This window comes from Lithobates pipiens, unplaced genomic scaffold (genome assembly GCF_037356315.1).
Source record: "Lithobates pipiens isolate NorthernLeopardFrog02 unplaced genomic scaffold, aLitPip1_a1.2 Scaffold_8, whole genome shotgun sequence".
Taxonomy (NCBI): Eukaryota; Metazoa; Chordata; class Amphibia; order Anura; family Ranidae; genus Lithobates; species Lithobates pipiens.
In genome coordinates, this window is record NW_027507903.1 from 158,035,836 (window position 1) to 158,054,563 (window position 18,728).

Sequence of the window (18,728 nt, forward strand, 5' to 3'; positions counted from 1 at the left end):
TACCTACAGGTAAGCCTATAAGGCGGCTTACCTATAGGTAAAATTAATATCTCCTAAACCTGTACGATTTCGATTTGCATGCAGCAGCTGACAGCGGCACATGCGCTCTGAATGCCTGGCAGATGCTGCCGGACCTTGCCAGGAAGAAAACTCCTGCACACATGCGCAGGAGTGACGTCATCGTGGCTCCGGCCACGAACGACATCGAAGCCGCAAACCTGGAAGACATGCTGAGGGCAAGATGTCAGCTCCCTTGGAGTGGACCGGGCTCTGTTATAGGGGCTTCGGTCTGAGGCAAGCATTTCATAATGAGCTAGTATGTGCTGCCAATACTTTTTTCTTTTTACCAGCGGGAACATTATATGGCATAGATAAAAAATAAAAAGGCAGGCAAGATTTAGGAAGATGATATAATGTTTGGAATTTATTGTTTTAAGGAAGTGTGTTATTGGCAGGATCACTACAAAGGACAAAAACAAATGCAGCAGTGATGTAAGCTGCAATATATTCTTGAGTTTAGATACACTAAGGTTTGTACATAAAATCCAAGATGTAAGCATATATTGAGGAAAAAAAAAAAAAAAAAAAAAAGGTACATATTGTGGTCAATAAGTAGTCATTTTTGGTGATGCTGCAACAAATATAATAAAACTGCTATAGTTTTACACCAGTTTCTGGCATTAATACCTTGTTTTTAAATGGTTCAGCTTACCTATTAAAGCGATTGTAAAACGAATAAAAAAAATAAAAATAAAAAATCATCATGTCTATACTTACCTGCTCAGTGGCCTACCGGAGCTCATGTCTCCTCCTCTCTGTCCAGTGGTTCTCAACGCCTGTCCTCGGGACCCACTAACAGACCAGATTAAGTATTACCTTGGGGAGATGCAGGCTAGAATACTGCAATCACAAAGGATATCACCTGCGACATATTTCAGTTATCTTACAAACCTGGCCTGTTAGTGGGTCTTGAGGGCAGGAGTTGAGAACCACTGGCCTAAGAATCCCCTCCCCCATAATAAATTGTTGTATCAAAAGGATAAGGGCACACAGATACACTGACAGGTCTGCAGGAGACCTGCATGGCACCACCGATCTGCTGGTGCAATGCTTTACAGGCTCCAGAAACAAAACAAAACAATAAATAAAAATAAAAAGACAAAACAAAAATGTGCATGTATTATTTTCTGTTAAAAAGGTGAACCTATCCTTTAAAGTAAAAAAAAATCCTGCAGTAATAATACTTGCTTAACCTGTTGCGTTTTACACATGATAAAATCATCATTGTACACAGGGTGTGTAGAACGTCCAGCCCTTCTGCCCTGCAGCCAGGACTGTCCCAGTACACGGCAATCCAGCTCTGGTTAACCACAGCTGCATTACAGTACACAGAGAAGGTCCCAGCAATTGGAGATTAAAAATAAATAAATAAAAAAAAACACCTGTGTAGGTGTACACGTGTCAGTGTCTATAATAATTTCCCATCGTATATAGCTATGGTATAATGGAGGTCCTCCAGTACTCTTACCAATTTCGTTGTCCTTCTTTGGACTCTCTCCAGTTCCAGCACCTTCCTTCTGAGGACCGGTGACCAGAACTGGACAGAATACTCCAGATGAGGTCTAACCAGGGTTTTATAAAGTGACAGAATTATAGTTTTATCCCTGGAGTATAGTCTTTATGCATGCCAATATTCTGCCTGCTTTGGTAGCTGAAGCTTGACATTGCATGCCATTACTCAATTCGTCATCTATTAGGACCCCCCAGAGGTTCTCCACCTAGTGAACAGTTTGCATTTATGTTTTTTGTTCCCAAGTGCATTACTTTACATTTCTCCACATTAAACCTCATTTGCCTGCCCACTCTATTACTGTATTCAGGTCATTCTGCAAAATTTGTATGTTCTGATGTGAATTTGTTTTGAGGGGAAAAGAAGGGAGGGGAAAAGAAGGGAGGGGAAAAGAAGGGAGGGGAAAAGAAGGGAGGGGAAAAGAAGGGAGGGGAAAAGAAGGGAGGGGAAAAGAAGGGAGGGGAAAAGAAGGGAGGGGAAAAGAAGGGAGGGGAAAAGAAGGGAGGGGAAAAGAAGGGAGGGGAAAAGAAGAAAGAAGTTCAGGCACAATGTAAGAGCACCTTCTCATAAGAATTTAAATATTGCATTCACAGGGATCTTGCAGTGAGGTTCATAATATCGCCCCTACAGGGGAGAATAAACCCTGCAAGGCAAAAAGGTATAAATGAGCTAATATGCAGCGCATACTAGCTCATTATCAAATACTTACCTCAGAACAAAGCCCCCGTATCGGTGCCCGGTCCACGCCAAGGGAGCTGACATCTTGCCCTCAGCATGTCTTCCAGGTTCGTGGCTCCGGCGCTGTGAGTGGCCAGAGCCCTGATGACGTCACTCCCACGCACAGTTTTTTTCCCCCAACAAGGCTGCCGGACCTTCAGCTGGGGCATTCAGAGCGCATGTGCCGCCGACGTCGGCGGCTGCATGCATAGGTTTAGGAGATATTAATTTTACCTACAGTTAAGCTTTATTATAGGCTTACTTGTAGGTAAAAGTGTAACATTTGAGTATAAAACCGCTTTAAATCTTCAATCTGCAGAAGTAGTCAACAAGCTTAGACCTAGTGCTGAACTTTCTCATTAGACAATCCAGCAAAACATTGCACACCCTGAGGCTGGGTCCACACTGGTGCACTGTGCGAGATCGCACAAGTGTGAACCGGGACTGAAACATGAAAATGCCCTCTACTAAATTTAAAATGTTCATTTGTAAAAAACACATTGTATAAAAATAACATACGGATTCCAAATGCATTCATTTTGTATGCAAAAAAAGTATTTGAATTTTTTCCCATCTTCCATAACCTGTTTTTTTTTTTTTCCTTCACAATAACACCATCACACAACCAGATAATGATGGTTAAAAAAAAAAAAAAAAAAAAAACTTTCCTCTAAAGTTCATTATCTTCCTAGTAAATCATCTTTTTTATGGGAACCCTGTCTGGAGAGAAATCCATGGACGCCATAGCTGACCTCTACTAGTTGCTTGGCCATTATATACGGATCCCCTGGCTTTAAAGAGGAAGTAAAGGCTAAAAAAACAAAAAAACAAAACACACCCTGTAAGGCAAAGGCATAATGAGCTAGTATGCATAGCATACTAGCTCATTATGAATAACTTACCTGAGAATGAAGCCCCCGAAGCGGTCCTCCGTCTTCATGTCCACCACTGACATGGATCCCAGAGTAACTTCCGGGTCTCGCTGCTCCGGCGAATCGCAGAGCCAGAGCAGCGAGACCCGGAAGTCCCGGTTCACACTTGTGCGATCTCGCACAGTGCACCAGTGTGGACCCAGCCTCAGGGTGTGCAATGTTTTGCTGGATTGTCTAATGAGAAAGTTCAGCACTAGGTCTAAGCTTGTCACTCCCGCGCATGCACACGGGAGCCGACACTCGCGGCATATCGCCGCGGCCTGCCCAGTGCGCCTGCGTGCCACTGTCTACGGGTAAATATCTTCTAAACCTATACGGTTTAGGAGACATTTCTTGGACCTACAGGTAAGCCTTAATCAAGGCTTACCTATAGGTCAAAGTTGGTTGTAAGGGTTTACAACCAATTTAATAATACTTTGAGTTACTAACCAAAAACACAAGAGGTCTGCAACAGTCTACGCTACCCCCCCCCCCCCCCCCAAATCATAGGTTTCTTATAGAACTATATGTAAGCAGGAGGCTAGCAGATTCATTTTACCACTCTGCTCAGTTTGAAGCTCCCCAAATGTAACCACTTTAGCTGGAAGCAACTGGAATACAATAAACAGAATTAATGTACTTTTATTGACTCAACCCCAAGGGAATTGTATAGCTTTGGAATGTAAAACATGCTCTTGCCTTGGGTTTTTCTTTATAAAAACACTATATAAACATAACCAAATAGTAAAGGTTTTCTTAAGAGTGCCTTGAATATTAGTCCATTAAAAAACTATTTTATTTCGTTTTGATGTGACTTTTTTACACAAAAGGCTGAAAGTAAAAAAAGGACAACTAAAATGTTGCCAGTTAACAAACATAATATATCTTATCTTAATCAAGTACTGTCCAGTGAGGAATGTAAAGGTATTTCTGTACAAAGTGCAAGTGAGTGACTGAAGTTCATATATGTTTTAGGTCAGCACTGCGACACTGATAAACCGTTAAATGCTCAGTCGCCTAAATCTGCGGTTTTCTTCAGCCAGACAATATTTTTCATCCTTTTGTTCCACTAGCCCCTCCCTATTAGATTGTAAGTTCCCAGGAGCAAGGGCCCTCAACTCTTGTATTGAACTGTATGCCTTTATATTGTAAAGCGCTGCGCAAACTGCTGGCGCTATATAAATCCCGAACAACAACTACCAACAAGTGCCGTAAAAGTTTTGTTTGACAATTCAACGGAACGCCTATGTTTTTTAAAACAATGTAATGGTGTTTCTGTGGACAGATTTCCTCTCACCTTCTCACCAACGTTTTAGGAAAAACCATCGGGGCAATCTTCCATAGGCTCAGTCTACACCTGAGGGATTTGAAGTCCTTCAACGCTTATCTTGAGGATATCCATTGTATCCTATGGTGCCCCCTTACATCTGAGTGTCACGTTGCTGGAAGCTTGTTGTAGTACATGAGATTCCTTGAAGCAGAGTTGTGTTTTTGGTCCCCAAGGATTTCAATGATTAACGCCTGAAAAGTGTGTATTTTTGCAGTTTCTTGCCTCTCCTTCTCCGAGTAACTAGCTTTCCATTGGCTAAAACAAAAAACGCTCTAACCTGAAAACACTTGTACAAATGTGCCTAGAAAAAGTGTGACCCTAGCGTAAAGTGGTTGTATAGTCATTTTTTTTTTACTTTTACCTACAGGTAAGCCTAACCTGTAAGTAAAAAGAATATCTCCTAAACCTGTACGGTTTAGGAGATATTTATTCCCCTTGCAATGAGCTGCTGACTTCAGCGGCGCATGCGCTCTATGGATCCTTGGCTAAAAGTCTGGCAGACGCCGGACCTTGCCGGAAAGAAGTCTCCAATGCGCATGCGTGGGAGTGACGACATCGTGGCTCCGGCCACTCACAGCGCCGGAGCCGCAAAACCTTGACACACCGAGGCAAAATGTCAGCTCCCTTGGCGTGGACCGGGTGAGATACCAACGCCTCGATCTAATGTATTTCATAATGAGCTAGTATGAGTTGCATACTAGCTCATTATGCCTTTTGCCTTACAGGTGTAGGAAAAAAAAAAAGTTAGCAGGCTTACTACCGCTTTAAACCCCCATTTACTAGTGCGTTTTCTCCTGTGTTAGCTGTTGTGCTGCACACAAATGGAAAAAACATTCTCTATGGTTCCTGCTCACATCAATACAAACACTTTTTTTTTTTTTTAAAGGTGCTGGAGCTTCTTGTGAAGTGCTTTTTTTTTTGCCCCATAGACTTTAATGGAAATGCACCAAGAACACATGTAAAATACATGTAGGAGTTTTCGCCCACAAAAGCTTGAAGCATCAAAAATGCACCAAAAATGCATCATCATTAGGGTTGGGTCAGCATGCTTTTTAAACATTTGCTGACCCCCCCCCCCCCCATGCATACATACTGCGGGAGGGTGGATGCTTTGTGCTGGATCATGTATCCGATACATAAACAGCACCTCTGGGTATGAGAAATATGTTATAGCACAAGCACAGCAGGTGCTGGCCAACGATTGGCTACATTATTCAAAATAAATAAAAAAAATAAAAATAAAGGAGGGAGCTCTGTGTTTTTAACAAGAGCTCTGTACACCGATAGGTGACCTTGCCCTTTTTGCTCCCTCCAAAAGCAGGAAGGGAAAAAAAATAAAACCACACATCAAGATTAGTTAGTAAAAGCAGCACATAACACACGCAGTAAACATTGTCAGGCACACATTTAACCCCTTAATTGCCCCTCAATGTTAACCCCTTCCCTGCCAGTGTTATTAGTACAGTGACAGTGTATAGTATTAGCACTGATCACTGTATTAGTGTCACTATTGATGTCAGCTGGTGTCAGATTGCCCACCACACTATCATAGTCCCACTATAAGTCACCGATCATTTCCAGTATAAAATAAAAATTCCAGTATCTTTACCAAGCTCTATAGCCATCACGCAAACGTATCAATATACATTTATTGTGATATTTATTTATTTTCCACCAAAGACATGTAGCAGAATACATTTTGGCATAATGACCGATTCACACTTATGTGTTTTTTGCAGATATGGAAACACGCTGGTTCTCGCATTGCCCCAGTGTGAACTGAGACTTATACGTGCAAAACAGTGCTTTTTGGTTCCTTAGACTTCAATGGAAAAACTGCAGAAAAGAATGTAGTGCGTTTATATCGTGATTTGCGTTTTTTAATCAAACTGGCAAAAAAAAAAAAAAAAAAACACCAATCAAGGTAGAAACACACTACATACTTTTCTACAGCTTCTCCAGTGAAGTTTATGGAACCAAAAAATAAAAAAAAAGCAGTTTTGCATGAAAAAAAAAAAAAAAAAAAAAAAAAAAAAAAAAGGTCACGGACCCTTTCCAAAAATGCCATGGCTGAAAAAAAGCATAGATGTGAGCGTGTCCCATAGGAAACGTTAAAAGGACTGTAGTGCGTTTTTGCAAAAAATAAAAAGCACCAAAATTGAATAAGTGTAAATCAAGCCTAAAATCATGAAGAAATTCGATTTTTACAAATGTTTTATAGCAGAAATTAAAAAAAATATTGTTTCTTTTTCCCCACATTTTCCAGCATCTGGATTGCATTTCTACAGTGTGAACAGATGGTTATATGGTTTTTAATGGCATAGATCACACCAGAGCTTGCAGTTCCAGAAAAAAAAGGGGGAAGGAAGAAGTCCTTATTCAGTGCTAGTTCACATCAGACGCAGTTCCATGCGCTTTTTTCTGCACTAAAAATGCATGCAGTGTTTTCCAATGGCTCTAGTTGACACCGTGCAGTCAGTTTCTGGCGCGGGAAAAAAAAAAAAAAAAAAACGGAACTGCATGTGGTGTGACCTGGCCCTAACACCACATGCAGTCCAGTGTATTTTTTTATACATCGAAAATGCATGGAAAGTAGGTTATACGGTTTTCAATGACTTAAATTAAACAACAGTGCACACAGTGCCAGGAAAAAAATAAAAACGCTGCATTTTTCCTGCACTGGAATGCAGTAAAACGCATCAAAAATGCACCAGACCCTAGTATAGTGGAAAAAAAATAAAAAATAAATAAAATAGCATCTGGGCTGCATCAGAAAAACGTTAAAAACGGGCATGCATCAGGAACGGATCTGGAGTGCGTTTTTCATGGTGTGAACCAGCTCTAAAGCCTAGGAAGATAAATAAAAAAAATACACTGGACTGCATCAAAAACGCATTGGAACGCATCAAAAACTAGCAGAAAAGCATCTAGACAGTGTTTTAAATGGTGTGAACTGGCCCTTAATAAGGACATGTGCGTTTTACTGCGCTCCAGTACGGTGTAGAAAAAAGTTTTCTGGAACTGATCTCACTGGTGTGAACTCTGCTATTGGAAACCATATAACCTACCTTCCATGCGTTTTTCATGCAGAAAAAAAATGCACTGGGCTGCATGTGGTGTGAACTGGCTCTATGGCTACCAGGGGGGAGATATGTACTGGTGACATTTCCCTGCCTGGAAGACACCTAGAGATGAAAGTCAGGTGACAGCAGAGTACAGTTGCGCGGAAGAGCCCCATCATGACTGGAGCTGTGCTGTATATAGAGCTAAGGGGACTTCCGGTGTGGGGAGACGTCTCTCCTTTCAATGGAATGGAGGGCCAGCCCGGGCATACAGAACAGAACACACCGAGCTCTGTGGAATATTCTCCCCTGAAATAGACCGCACTACCATCTCACAAAGGATACGAGGTGCCGCTGGAGGACGGAGAGGCGGCCGCTCCCGGCCGGGAAGTTGAGGCTTCGGGCCTGCATGTCACTAGCGGTGGTGGAGGAGCTCTAAAGCGGAGACACAGTCCGAGCTCCGTATGTATAACCCCATAGAAACACCTCCTCCGTGCAAAGTCCTATACCACCCACGTGACTAAGGCTTGTCTGCAGAGCCTCCGCCCCCTATGGAGAGCAGACAGTGTTGTGACTACCATTGCACCTCCCTGTCTCTTCCATGTGTTGCTCCTCCAAGTTTGTGTTGTGTAGTACAAGTAGAGGTGTGCGCATTTAACCACTTCCCACCCAGGCTAATCCGGACTTTTTTTTTCTCCTACATATAAAAATAATTTTTTTTGGTTGTTACTAGAAAATGACTCAGAACCCCCAAACTATATATATATATATATATATATATATATATATATATATATATATATATTATCAGAAACCCTAGAGAATAAAAAGGCGGTCGTTCAATTTTTTTATGTTGTGCAGAGATTTTTCAAATGCAATAAAAAAAAAATACACTTTTACAAGGTTTAACCCCTTTACCACCTTCCTGACCAGGCCATTTTATGCAATACGGCACTGCGTCACTTTAACTGACAATTGCGCGGTCGTGTGACGCTGTCCCCAAATAAAATTCATGTCTTTATTTTTTTTTCCACAACTAGAGCTTTTTTTTCGGTGGTATTTGATCACCTCTGTGGTTTTTATTTTTTTACGCTAGAAACAAAAAAAGAGCGACGGTTTTGAAAAAAAAAAAACAATATTTTTTACAATAATAAATAAATAACCCATGGGGGTAACGGTGGACGCAACGGAGGGACTACATGTCCCCCCTGAACAAAGGTACTCACTAATGAGTGAGACGCCAAGGCTGAAATTTGCCCCTTAATGGTGCTTAACGCCAACTTCTGGTCTACTTGCTGAAGAAACAGCAGGATCCTGGATATAGAAAAGGAGCACGGATGCCACCCTTTCTCCTCACACATGGAAATGTAAGCCTTCCAGGTACGATGGTATATCTTCCGTGAAGAAGATTTCCGCGCCCTCAACATAGTTGGAATCACCGAGTCCGACAGACCCCAGTTCCTCAGCACCTGGCTCTCAATAGCCATGCTGTTAAAGCCAGCCATGGTAAAGCAGGGTGAAAGATTGGGCCTTGAGATAGGAGGTCCTCTCGCAGCGGCAGTCGCCAGGGAGCGTCTGCCACCAGGCGTACCAGGGCCACTGAGGCCAATCTTGGGCAACCAGGATTACTGGAATCCCCTCGGCTTCCACTCTGCGAAGCAGACGTGGCAACAGTTTCAGTGGAGGAAAGGCGTAGATCAGCTGGTACTGATCCCACGGAGCCACCAGCGCTGACACGTCTGCCCACGGATCTGTTGTCCTGGACAGGAATCTTGGCACCTTTCGATTGAGATGGGAGGCCAATAGATCCACATCTGGCGTGCACCACTTCAGGCACAGCAGCCTGAATATCTCCGGATGCAATGCCCATTCTCCTGGGTCCAGCATCTGTCGACTCAGATAGTCCGCCTGCCAATTTTCCACCCCCGGGATGTAAATGTCCGACAGGGACGCTCTGCCCACCGAAGTATATGAGCGACCTCCCGAGCAGCAGCTGAGCTCCTTGTTTCCCCTTGGTGATTTATGTACGCAACAGCCGTGGCGTTCTCCGACTGTATCCTTATTGGACGCCCTTGAAGACTCAACGACCATGTGCAGAGGCACAGCCTGATCACTCTCAATTTGAGCAGATTGATCGGCAACTTGGATTCTTCCGTCAACCAGAGGCCGTGAGCCGACTGAATCCCCATCACTCCACCCCAGCCGGCTAGGCTGGCGTCCGTTGTGATCATTGTCCATTGGAGAGGTAGGAACGACTTTCCTGACCGAATCACCGGGGATCTCAGCCACTATAGCAGGGAGTCTCTGACGGACTGGCTCACCTGGATCGAGCGATCCAGGGACAATGGAGATTTGTCCCATTTCGACAAAATCTCTTTCTGCAAGACCCTGGTGTGGAACTGGGCATACGGCATGGCCTCGAAGGTGGCCACCATGAGTCCCAGGACTCGCATGCCAAAGCGAAGTGACGACCACTTGCGATTCCACAGTAGTTTTATCGCGGCTCTGAGGGTCTGCACCTTGTCTGAAGGGAGAAAGACTCTCGCTTCTTTGGAGTACAGCAACAAGCCTAGGTACTCCAAATGCTGGGTCGGTACCATCACCGACTTCTTTAGGTTCAACAGCCACCCAAATTCTTGCAAAGTCTGCATGGAGATCGCAACATCCTCCTCCAACTCTGAGGCGGAAGATGCTCTCAGGAGGAGATCATCTAGATATCCCACGATCACGATCCCGCGTTGTCGCAGCAACGCCAAAACTGGAGGCAATACCTTGGTAAAGACTCGGGGGCTGATGCCAGGCCAAATGGTAGAGCCACAAACTGATAGTGGGCTTCCCCAACTGCAAATTGCAGAAACTTTTAATGCTGCAGACATATGGGTATGTGCAGGTACGCATCCTGGATGTCCAAGGACGCCAGGGAGTCCCCTTGATGGAGTGCAGCGACTACTGAGCGAAGTGATTCCATCCTGATCCTCTGCATTTTTACAAAGTGATTGAGGGCTTTTAAGTCCAAGATTGGACGTACCCCTTCCTTCTTGGGAACCAGAAACAGATTTGAGTAGAATCCCTGGTACAACCACCCCTCGACTCAGCAAGTCCCTTACCGCCCCCAACAGGGCCTCCCGGCGAACCGGGGACACGGGTATGCTGGAGGGGAAGAATCTGTTTGGCGGCCAAGAGAAAAACTCTATTTTGTAGCCTGTGGAAATCAGATCGCAGACCCATTGGTCGGATAGCGGGAGGACCACTGGGCTGCAAACTCCCGAAGGCAACCCCCCACCCGAGACATGGGTGGGGGCAAACCTTCATTCGGTAGCACTTTTTGTCGCAGGCTTGCGATGCCAGGGACGCTTTTGTCCCTCCGTGGCTGTCCTGTCGGGTTGGGGATGCTTCGCCGAAGCCCTGGTCGGACGCAAAAGCCGTTTGTGAGAGGAAAAAAAGGGCCCTTGGCTACGGCGTGGCTCCTTAGGCTTCCTGGCTTGCGGAAGTAGGGTACTCTTACCACCGGTGGCATTTTTTATAATGTCATCAAATGAGGCTCCAAAGAGCCGGTCGCCAAGGAAGGGAAGATCTGTCAGGGCTTTCTTAGATGCCTGGTCAGCAGACCAGCATTTTAGCCAAATCAGGCGCCTCAGCGCCACTGCTGACACTAAAGCCCTGGATAACAGAGGGAGAGTATCCAGGGCCGGGTCACAGACATACTTAAGGCCTTGCACTAGTTGGTCTGTTAGTTCCACGCAGACAGGGGAGGCCTGTTGCTCTCCCAATTCGCTGTGCAAAAGTTTTGCCCACTCAGTCAGTGTCTGCGACACCGATGCGGATGCCAGTACAGGTCGCACGGCTGACCCCACAACTGTAAACAAGGAACGAGCCACCGCCTCGGCCTTCCTGTCCGTGGGATCCTTGAATGCAGGAGTCCCCTCAACCGGGATTGTGGTTACTTTATTTAACCTGGATACTGCGGGGTCCACGACCGGAAGAGCTGACCACTTTTTGAGAAGGCTTTCCTCAAAGGGGTAACGCACTGCCATGTTCTTGGGGACCGAAAAGGTCCTTTGCAGCCGACCCCATTCCCTGTAGATGAACTTGTCAAAATAAGTCAAATACGGGAACACCTTAGGTGAACGTGCTGGCTTGCGGGACCCAAAGGGGACCGATACATCAGCAGAGGGATCTGCTGGCTCCTGGATCTTCAGGGTATCACGCACAGCTGTAATAAGTGCTTCAACCAGCGCTTTGACGCGCCCGGACAGGAATCATCCTCACTGTCCAACCGGTCCTGGTCAGCCTCATCTGATGAGGTCACCAGCCTCAGCAGGGCCCGCCTCTGCATCAGAGCTCTCCCCAGAGGACGGGGGGGGGGGGCAGGGGCCCTTTTAGCGCACCTTTACTTCCACGCACCGCCTCTATTTTAGCAACAAATAAGTTAAGGACCACCGTCAGGGTGTCCATGGGCACAGCGCCATCCACAGGTGACCCGGTTGCAATAGCCTGGATTTCAGGGGAAGAAACACCAGTTTCTGAAGCCATGCTGACCCTACCCTGTCTGCCACCTGAAAGGGAACTTAGGACAGTGAAGGTCCCACCCTCCTGCTGCCGCTGGCTGGGGGGGCTTCTAGTGCCAGACTCACCACCCTGAGGCGTTCTGTGTCAGTTACTAGCCATGCCTGTAGTCCCCAGGCAGTTACCCAAGTGCAGAGTGAAGAAGCTGTGTCGGCAGCAGCAGCAGCAGAGAAGAGCAGTGAAACGATCTGCAGAGCTTGCATCAGCGTTCAGGAGGGAGGAAGGAATGGCTATGAATGAATAGATGCCATTAATAAAAATGATTACTTAAAACAGTGATCAACACTATAATAAGCAATCATAGTGTAAAAAACATAATCGAGAACAGATTCTCAGAGCATTATAGTGTCACTATGGTGACCATATACTGCTCTAGTCACAGTATGTAAAAAAACATTGTAAAAAAAAGAAAAAAAAAATTATTAAAACATACTGTCACCAATCAGTGTCCATGATCATATGGGGACGCTGTACTGCTCTGGTATGTAAAAAAAAAATTGTGAACATTTTTTTATTTTTTTATTAAATTTCTTCATTTTTCAAAATATTGTGACAAAAAATTGAAACTTCAAAAAGCTCTCACTAAATACCTTGGATTGTCTACATTCCAAAAAGGGGTCATTTTGGGACATGATAGAGCCTGAAAAAATGAGATTGGTCATAAGCACATTAGGATTGATGAACTACTTCCGGACTGCCTGCCGTCATTGTACGTCCGCTGTTTGAAATGTGGAATATTGTTGTTATGGCAGCATATAGCTGCCATAAAGGTAAAAAAGTGCAGCGCTAACAAATGAAAGGTCATTAAACCGCTACAAATAATATAGGTAAACTAGTAATGTGCACTTAGTGAAAAAATTTCCAACAATTTGAAACACAAAATGTCTTTAAAAAGAAAGAGAAACTTCATGTACATGAATATAGAACAGTGCAATAGCTCAATGTTAAATAATTGTCATCTTGATATGCCTGCAGAAATGCGGAGATAAGAGAAAAAATCCCCCCTGAAGAAGGCCATAAATCGTCCAAGGCTGAAATGCATTGGGGTATCAAGCATGCCAGATGGTTATTGAAATTACAAAATGGATATTGATTTGAATACTTTTTCTACTCTTTTAGAATGAATGTATGCATCATATTTGTACTCTGTACCTTGTATCTTTACCACAGTAGGATCTCTTGTCTGCTGTACACCAGAGCTCACATTTTAATTCCTGCATGTATTGTATATGGTATGACTAGTTTTTTGACCAATAAAACCAAGTACATTTTTATGAATCTTTTGCATCCTCATTGCTGCCTAAAAACCCCATGGGGAACTTTTTTTTTCCCAGCGTTCTGTATATTACTCTTTTCTGAACACAGCGCTCTGTGTATTGTGGTCTTCTGAATCCAGTGCTCTGTGTATTACGCTCTTCTGAACCCAACACTCTGTGTATTACGCTTTTCTGAACCCAACACTGTGTATTTAGCTCTCCTGAACCCATCACTCTATGTATTACACTCTCCTGAACTCAGCACTCTATGTATTACACTCTCCTGAACTCAGCACTCTATGTATTACACTCTCCTGAACCCAGCACTCTGTGTATTACACTCTCCTGAACCCAGAACTCTGTGTATTACACTCTCCTGAACCCAGCACTCTGTGTATTACACTGTCCTGAACCCAGCACTCTGTGTATTACACTCTCCTGAACCCAGCACTCTGTGTATTACACTCTCCTGAACCCAGAACTCTGTGTATTACACTCTCCTGAACCCAGCACTCTGTGTATTACACTCTCCTGATCTCAGCACTCTGTGTATTACACTCTCCTAAACTCAGCACTCTGTGTATTACACTCTCCTGAACCCAGCACTCCGTGTATTACACTCTCCTGAACCCAGCACTCTGTGCATTACACTCTCCTGAACTAGGGTTGCCACCTGTCCATGAGTCACCCGGACAGTTCGGGTATGAAATCATGTGTCCAGGTTTCGGACTGTCTGAAACCCGGACACATTATTTAGACTGGACTATGGCTTCTCAGCAGGGTTACTGGCTGCAGTTGTCGCAGCTGAGAGTGTCTGTTACACTCTCTTTCACACTGCCCAAAGCCAACACTAACAAAGCATACCCTCCCCTCCGCCCCCCAAAATACATACAGACGGGAGAGGAGAGAGGGCCTGATCTGCACCTCTTTCCCTCATCCCTACCCCTCTGTGTCTGCCCACACTCCAATCCCTGGCGCTGTCCCTCAGAAAAGGAAAGTGGGGCCGGAAATTTGAAGCCTCAGATCCATCTGAATGAGAGGTGCTGACTGCCAAGGGGTGAGTGAGCTCACCATCCATCCCTATCTCTGACTGAAGTCTCCTCCTTCCCTCTCCTGCCTCTGAGTGAGTACACTAAGGCAAATCAGGGTTCTCAGAGCACCCCTTACATCAGAGTTACCCTTTACACCAGAGGCCACAGTGTTTCCCCTTACAGCAGAGCCCTCTCTGTACATTAGAGTTCTCAGTGTTCCCCCATAAATCAGGGTTTCCAGAGCCTCCCTTATGTCAGAGTCCCCAGAGTTCTCCCTTACATCAGAGTCCCCCCTTACAGTGAAAGAGAACTCTGCAAGTTCAGATGTAAAAGGGGATCTCTGTGAACTCTGATGTAAAGGGGGACTATTGTTATTAACTTCATATGATTAGAAATGTTATTTAGTAGCAAATTATATATGTATAGTTTATACTATAAAAAAAAAAATTGCTGTGCGCCACAAAACCTTTCGGGTTTGACGTGAAGAAAAGGTGGCAACCCTATCCTGAACCCAGCACTCTGTGCATTACACTCTCCCGAACCCAGCACTCTGTGTATTACACTCTTCTGAACCCAGCACTCTGTGTATTACACTCTCCTGAACCCAGCACTCTGTGTATTACACTCTCCTGATCCCAGCACTCTGTGTATTACACTCTCCTGAACCCAGCACTCCGTGTATTACACTCTCCTGATCCCAGCACTCTGTGTATTACACTCTCCTGAACCCAGCACTCTGTGTATTACACTCTCCTGATCCCAGCACTCTGTGTATTACACTCTCCTGAACCCAGCACTCTGTGTATTACACTCTCCTGATCCCAGCACTCTGTGTATTACACTCTCCTGAACCCAACACTCTGTGTATTACACTCTCCTGAACCCAGCACTCTGTGTATTACACTCTCCTGAACCCTGCACTCTGTGTATTACACTCTCCTGATCCCAGCACTCTGTGTATTACACTCTCCTGAACCCAGCACTCCGTGTATTACACTCTCCTGAACCCAGCACTCTGTGTATTACACTCTCCTGAACCCAGCACTCTGTGTATTACACTCTCCTGATCCCAGCACTCTGTGTATTACACTCTCCTGAACCCAACACTCTGTGTATTACACTCTCCTGAACCCAGCACTCTGTGTATTACACTCTCCTGAACCCTGCACTCTGTGTATTACACTCTCCTGATCCCAGCACTCTGTGTATTACACTCTCCTGAACCCAGCACTCTGTGTTTTTATGCTCTCCTGAATCCAGCACTCTGTGTATTACACTCTTCTGAATCCAGCACTCTGTGTATTACACTCTCCTGAACCCAGCACTCCATTTATTACACTTTCCTGAACCTGGTGCTCTGTGTATTACGCTCTTCTGAACACTGTGTTATCCATTCCGGTTTTTATTGACCAATGTCCCTTTAAGACCGTCACACTGTACAATGTAGCCACACCCACCATATGGCGTGGCGCTCCTCTCCCACAGAAGGGGTTCCTGCACCTGTTCTCTGAGAAGACAAGCCCTGGCCCCAACCGCCCAAAAAAGAACAGGCAGTGCATCGGAAAGCAATTGGCCCACAGGGAGAACTCTCTCCTGGCCTGACTGGTCCTGCATTCTGCATGTGCCACTTGGGCTGGGCAGTAGGATTAATAATTGGCACCGCGGACAGTCCTAATGGAAGCCTGGTATTCAGCTTCTGTAGTGTTGTGTTAGGTCTGCACAGCTGCGCCATTCAACCTTACCTCAGGGTGCGCCACGCACGGCAATGCAGGGCTTTTATGGGACTTCCATAGCATTGGCCCTGTGCCACTGCAGCCTTTCACCTCAGGGCACACGCCAACCCACAGCCCTTAAGGCCCACCAAAATCCTCAGCACCAGGCCCATAATACTCTTAATCTGGTTCTGGGCAGAAGCAACATTAAACATCGCTTCCGGCCAATGTAAATGTGAGCTCTGAGGTCTTTTTGACTCCAGATTTCACATTTAAAGCGGAGGTCCACCCTAAAATGGACCTCCGCTCATCGGAATCCCCCCCCCCTCCGGCGCCACAATCGGCACCTTTCAGGGGGGAGGGGGGTGCAGTTACCTGGATAATCCAGGTAACTGCACCCACTTCCGGGCTAGCTCTCTGTGGAAAGGGGCGTACGTTACGCCCCTTTCCGCAAGCGCCCGCCCCCTTCAGCAAGTGCCCCGCTGCCTGCTGGGAAACACACAGCTCCCAGAGGCAGCGGGGACCGTCCGGATTGCGCCGCGCGCCTCGCGCATGCGCAGTAGGGAACCGGGAAATGAAGCGGAAAGGCTCCATTTCCTGATTCCCATACCCAAGATGGCGGCGGCAGGACCCGCCAGACGAGCGAGCTATCGGCTTCGGGTGCCGACATCGCGGGCGCGCTGGACAGGTAAGTGTCACTATTTAAAAGTCAGCAGCTGCAGTATTTGTAGCTGCTGGCTTTTAAAAAAAAAAAAAAACGCGGAGTCCCGGTGGACTCCCGCTTTAAGATAGCCTGTCATGCTTTTTTTTTTTCTATTACAAGGGATGTTTACATTCCCTGCAATAGGAATAAAAGTGATACAAATGTTTTATTTTTTTAAAAGGACAGTGGAAAAATAAAAGGTAAAATAAATAAGATTTTTTTTAACCACTTAAGGACTGAGCCTCTTTCTGAGACAAGTTAAAAACAGTTTTTTTTTTGCTAGAAAATTACTTAGAACCCCCAAACATTATACATTTTTTTCTAAAGCCCTAGAGAATAAAATGGCAGTCGCTGGAAATACTTTCTGTCACTCCGTATTTGCACAGTGGTCTTACAAGCGCACTTTTTTTTGGAAAAAATACACTTTTTTGAATAAAAAAATAAGACAACATTAAACTTAGCCCAATTTTTTTTATAGTGTGAAAGATAATCTAGAACTCGCTACCTCCACTGGTCCGGCTATCCCCTACTATTGCTACCTTCAGGCGATCCCTAAAAACTCATCTATTCAGGGAAGCCTATCACGTCTCAAACTAATCTCCTACCACTTCCATCTGCTCATTCCCGACAGTTATAACCTTTTGTACCACCTGACCCACCCTATTAGATTGTAAGCTCTTCTGAGCAGGGCCCTTTTAATCCTCTTGCATTTTATTGTATTGTAACTGTATTGTCTCCTTTTTATATTGTAAAGCACTGCATAAATTGCTGGCGCTATATAAATCCTGAATAATAATAATAATAATAATGTTACGCCGAGTAAATCGATACCCAAAATGTCATGCTTCAAAGTTACGTCCGCTCGTGGAATGGCGACAAACTTTTACCCTTAAAAATCTCCATAGGCGACGTTTAAAAAATTGTATAGGTTGCATGTTTTGAGTTACAGAGCAGGTCTAGGGCGAGAATTATTGCTCTCACTCTACCGATCGCAGTGATACCTCACATGTGTGGTTTGAACACTGTTTTCATATGCAGGCTGTGGCAGCAGGCAGGTAAAATCACCTGGTTGTATCCAGGATGGGAAATATGTGTGCCCTAGATTCAGGATTTATGCAGACCTTTACAATTATAGGGGAAGAGTTAATGAGCCCAGCTGAAGTAAGTGGGCTCATTAAGACCTCTACAAAAAACCCCAGCATGCTTAGGGAGATGCTCCATCCTGGAACCAGTTTTTGTGTTGTATAGACTGGGGAGTGTGACACCTGTTCTGTGCGGTGAGTTAACGCCTGTGTGGCAAACCTCTATGACAGGGACTGGGGCAGCACAAGGCTGCTCTCAGTTGTTAGACAGGGAAATCTAAGTGTGTAGTTAGAGGTCAAGCTGACCAGGATTTATTTTCATGTTTTATTTTGTTTGGCTGTTATATGTACCACTGCATGTAGCAGAAATAAACCGCATCTTTTGTTTTTTTGCACCTACAACGCTGTCTGCTGTGCCTGATTTTGTGTTGTGAACCCATCCAGGGGGGTCACACACACCCGCTGCCGAGCTAACCCCTCACAAGGCGCTACTCGTGTTTGCGTTCATGCAAGCTCCTCGGGACCGGGTGCGTTTAAAAAAAAAATAGTTTTTTCTTATTTATTTTACCTTTATTTTTACACTGTTTTAAAAAAAAAGTCACTTTTATTCATATTACAAGGAATGTTAACAAGCATGACAGGACCTCTTAAATATGTGATCTGGGGTCAAAAAGACCTCAGATCTCATATATACACTAAAATGCAATAAAAAAAAAATATATATATAATTTAACCACTTTCAGACCGGACCATTTTGCTGGTCAATGACCAGAGGCCTTTTTACAATT

At 44.9% G+C, this 18,728-nt stretch overlaps 1 protein-coding gene across 1 annotated transcript in view; it reads right to left on the minus strand.

The window, feature by feature from the left end:
- Nucleotides 1-8,100, minus strand: part of PHYH (phytanoyl-CoA 2-hydroxylase) — a 41,671-nt gene extending 33,571 nt beyond the window's left edge. The window contains exon 1 of the mRNA XM_077473700.1: nt 7,936-8,100. Within this exon, the coding sequence (XP_077329826.1) occupies nt 7,936-8,001 (66 nt within the window). The 5' untranslated portion in view covers nt 8,002-8,100. The remainder of the gene's footprint in view (nt 1-7,935) is intronic.
- Between the last annotated feature and the right edge of the window lie 10,628 nt (nt 8,101-18,728).